Raw genomic sequence first — 1,994 nt, 5'->3', positions numbered from 1 at the left:
TTTTTTTTTAAAGAGTTGGGGTGTCGGAGGGCAAAAGCTAGGCCCACTTTTCTGGACTTCAGGATGGTGCCAGCCCCCACCCTGCCCACCAGCAAAAACGCCCACTAGCCCTGAGCACTGTGAGGGCAGAGGCCTCTAACTTGCCTCAGTGCCTAGCACCTCCTGGGTGCTCCCTAAGTCAACTGCTGAATCTGGGACATGCTCAGGCCACTGAGGCTGCCTCAGACACCATGGGGGTGAAGCAGAGGACATGTGTCCTGGGCCCGTCCCTGGCAGTCCCTCGGAGCCTGGAATTCAGCCCCTGAGGGCAGGACCCATAGCCCTGGGCCGGCTGAGTACTTGTCAAGTCAGCTAAATGGAAGTTCTTACCCAGGCCCCAAGCCGGTACCAGCTGGGACCGGCCACTGGGTTATAGGAAACAAGCCAGGGGACACCACACACCCACCATCACTGTTAGGAGGAAGGCCTGGGCTTTCTTCAACCTCTATAGCATCCGGGAGGCAAGGAATTCCAATGGTTAGGTTAACCGCTCAGGAAATTTGGATGGTCCCAGCATGCACCAGCTGGATGACGGGAAGATGCTGACAGCTCGGCCTCAGCTTCCCCATCTGTAAAGGGGAAGGTTGCTGAGAGGGTTAAATGAGTTAATTGGGTAGAGTGCTTGGCACAGAGCCTGACAAACAAAACAGTCTCAAAACAGTGGTGCTACCATTATTATCATTAGCATCTCTGGTGGTTCTGGAAGGAAGGCCGTGCTGGGCCTGAGGCCAAGGGGGTCAGAGGATGCCTCAGGGACCAGCTGCCACTGAGGCCTCCACTCCTCGCCCCAGCCCGGCTTCACCCCTCCCACTTGCTCCAAGTCCCCTGCTGAGACCCTCACCTGCCTGGCATGTTGCCCCTGCCTGCCGGTCTGTGCCCTACCTTCACCCACAAGCTGCGCCAGTCAAACCAGTCTGCATGCCCTTCCTGCAGCCCACAGGTCCGAGCTCCGTGCCTCCAGTCCTTCCCACGGAACGCAGCCGGCCCTTCTTGGGCCCCAGTCTGAGCTGGGCTTGAGCCTCCTGTTGCTCAGGGAGCAGTTTATCCAGACATCTCCTTGGGATGTTGACCCTCTCCTGGCCCTGGGGGCTCCTCTCCCACTCCCTGAGGCCGGCCCCCCAGTACTTCCAAGAGGCCCAGGGTCTGCCTGGCTGATTAATGAGGTTCCATGGTAACCAGAGCCTGGGAGCGGGGAAGGTGGCAGACGGACGGACGGACAGACAGAAGGGGGGTATCAGCAGCTGGCCCAGCCACCCCACCCTGCAGAGAAGCCCTCCCAGCCAGGGCTGTGTCCAGAGCCCCAGGGTCCCAGGCCTGCACCTGGCAGTCGAACATCTAGTGGAAGGAGGGCTTTGAGGAGCTCTGACCTGACGAGGGGTGCTCTCGACTGAACTGTGTGTCCCCCACATCCATGTGGAAGCCCGCCCCTCAGCGCTTTGACATTTGGAGATGGGCTTTTGGGAGGCGTTGTCTCTCTCTCTACCCTGTGAGGACACAGAGAAGGGCGCTGTCTGCAAGTCAGAAAGAGCTCTTACCCAAACCCGCCATGCCGACACCCTATCTCAGGCTTCCGGCTTCCAGAACTGGGAGGAAGAAGTGTCTCTCATTTAAGCCACCCAGTCTGTGGCACTTTGCTGTGGCAGCTGAGCTGACTATTATAGGGGCTTTGGTCTTTTCTTTAGGAATAACAGCCCTGCCCGGCTGGTGTGGCTCAGTGGTTGAGCGTTGACCCATGAACCAGGAGGTCACAGTTCAATTCCCCACATGCCCAGGTTGTGAGCTTAGTCCCCAGTAGGGGGCGTGCAAGAGGCAGCTGATCAATGATTTTCTCTCATCATCGATGTTTCTCTCTCCCTTGCTTTCTGAAATTAATAAAAATATATTTTTTAAAAGAGTGATATTTTTTTAAGAAAAGAGGAACAGCCCCACTGTACTGAGAGGGTTTTGTGCCCATC

General features: G+C 57.0%; 1 protein-coding gene across 1 annotated transcript in view; it reads right to left on the bottom strand.

Annotated features, from left to right (window-relative positions):
- The window catches only part of CLPSL2 (colipase like 2), a 4,788-nt gene extending 3,897 nt beyond the window's left edge, over positions 1-891 (bottom strand). Inside the window, exon 1 of the mRNA XM_015560842.1 lies at positions 881-891. Within this exon, the coding sequence (XP_015416328.1) occupies positions 881-891 (11 nt within the window). The remainder of the gene's footprint in view (positions 1-880) is intronic.
- Between the last annotated feature and the right edge of the window lie 1,103 nt (positions 892-1,994).

Source organism: Myotis davidii, unplaced genomic scaffold (genome assembly GCF_000327345.1).
Source record: "Myotis davidii unplaced genomic scaffold, ASM32734v1 scaffold1036, whole genome shotgun sequence".
In the NCBI taxonomy this organism is placed as follows: Eukaryota; Metazoa; Chordata; class Mammalia; order Chiroptera; family Vespertilionidae; genus Myotis; species Myotis davidii.
Note: the sequence above shows the minus strand (reverse complement) of the source record. Positions and strands in the feature narration are given on the sequence as shown.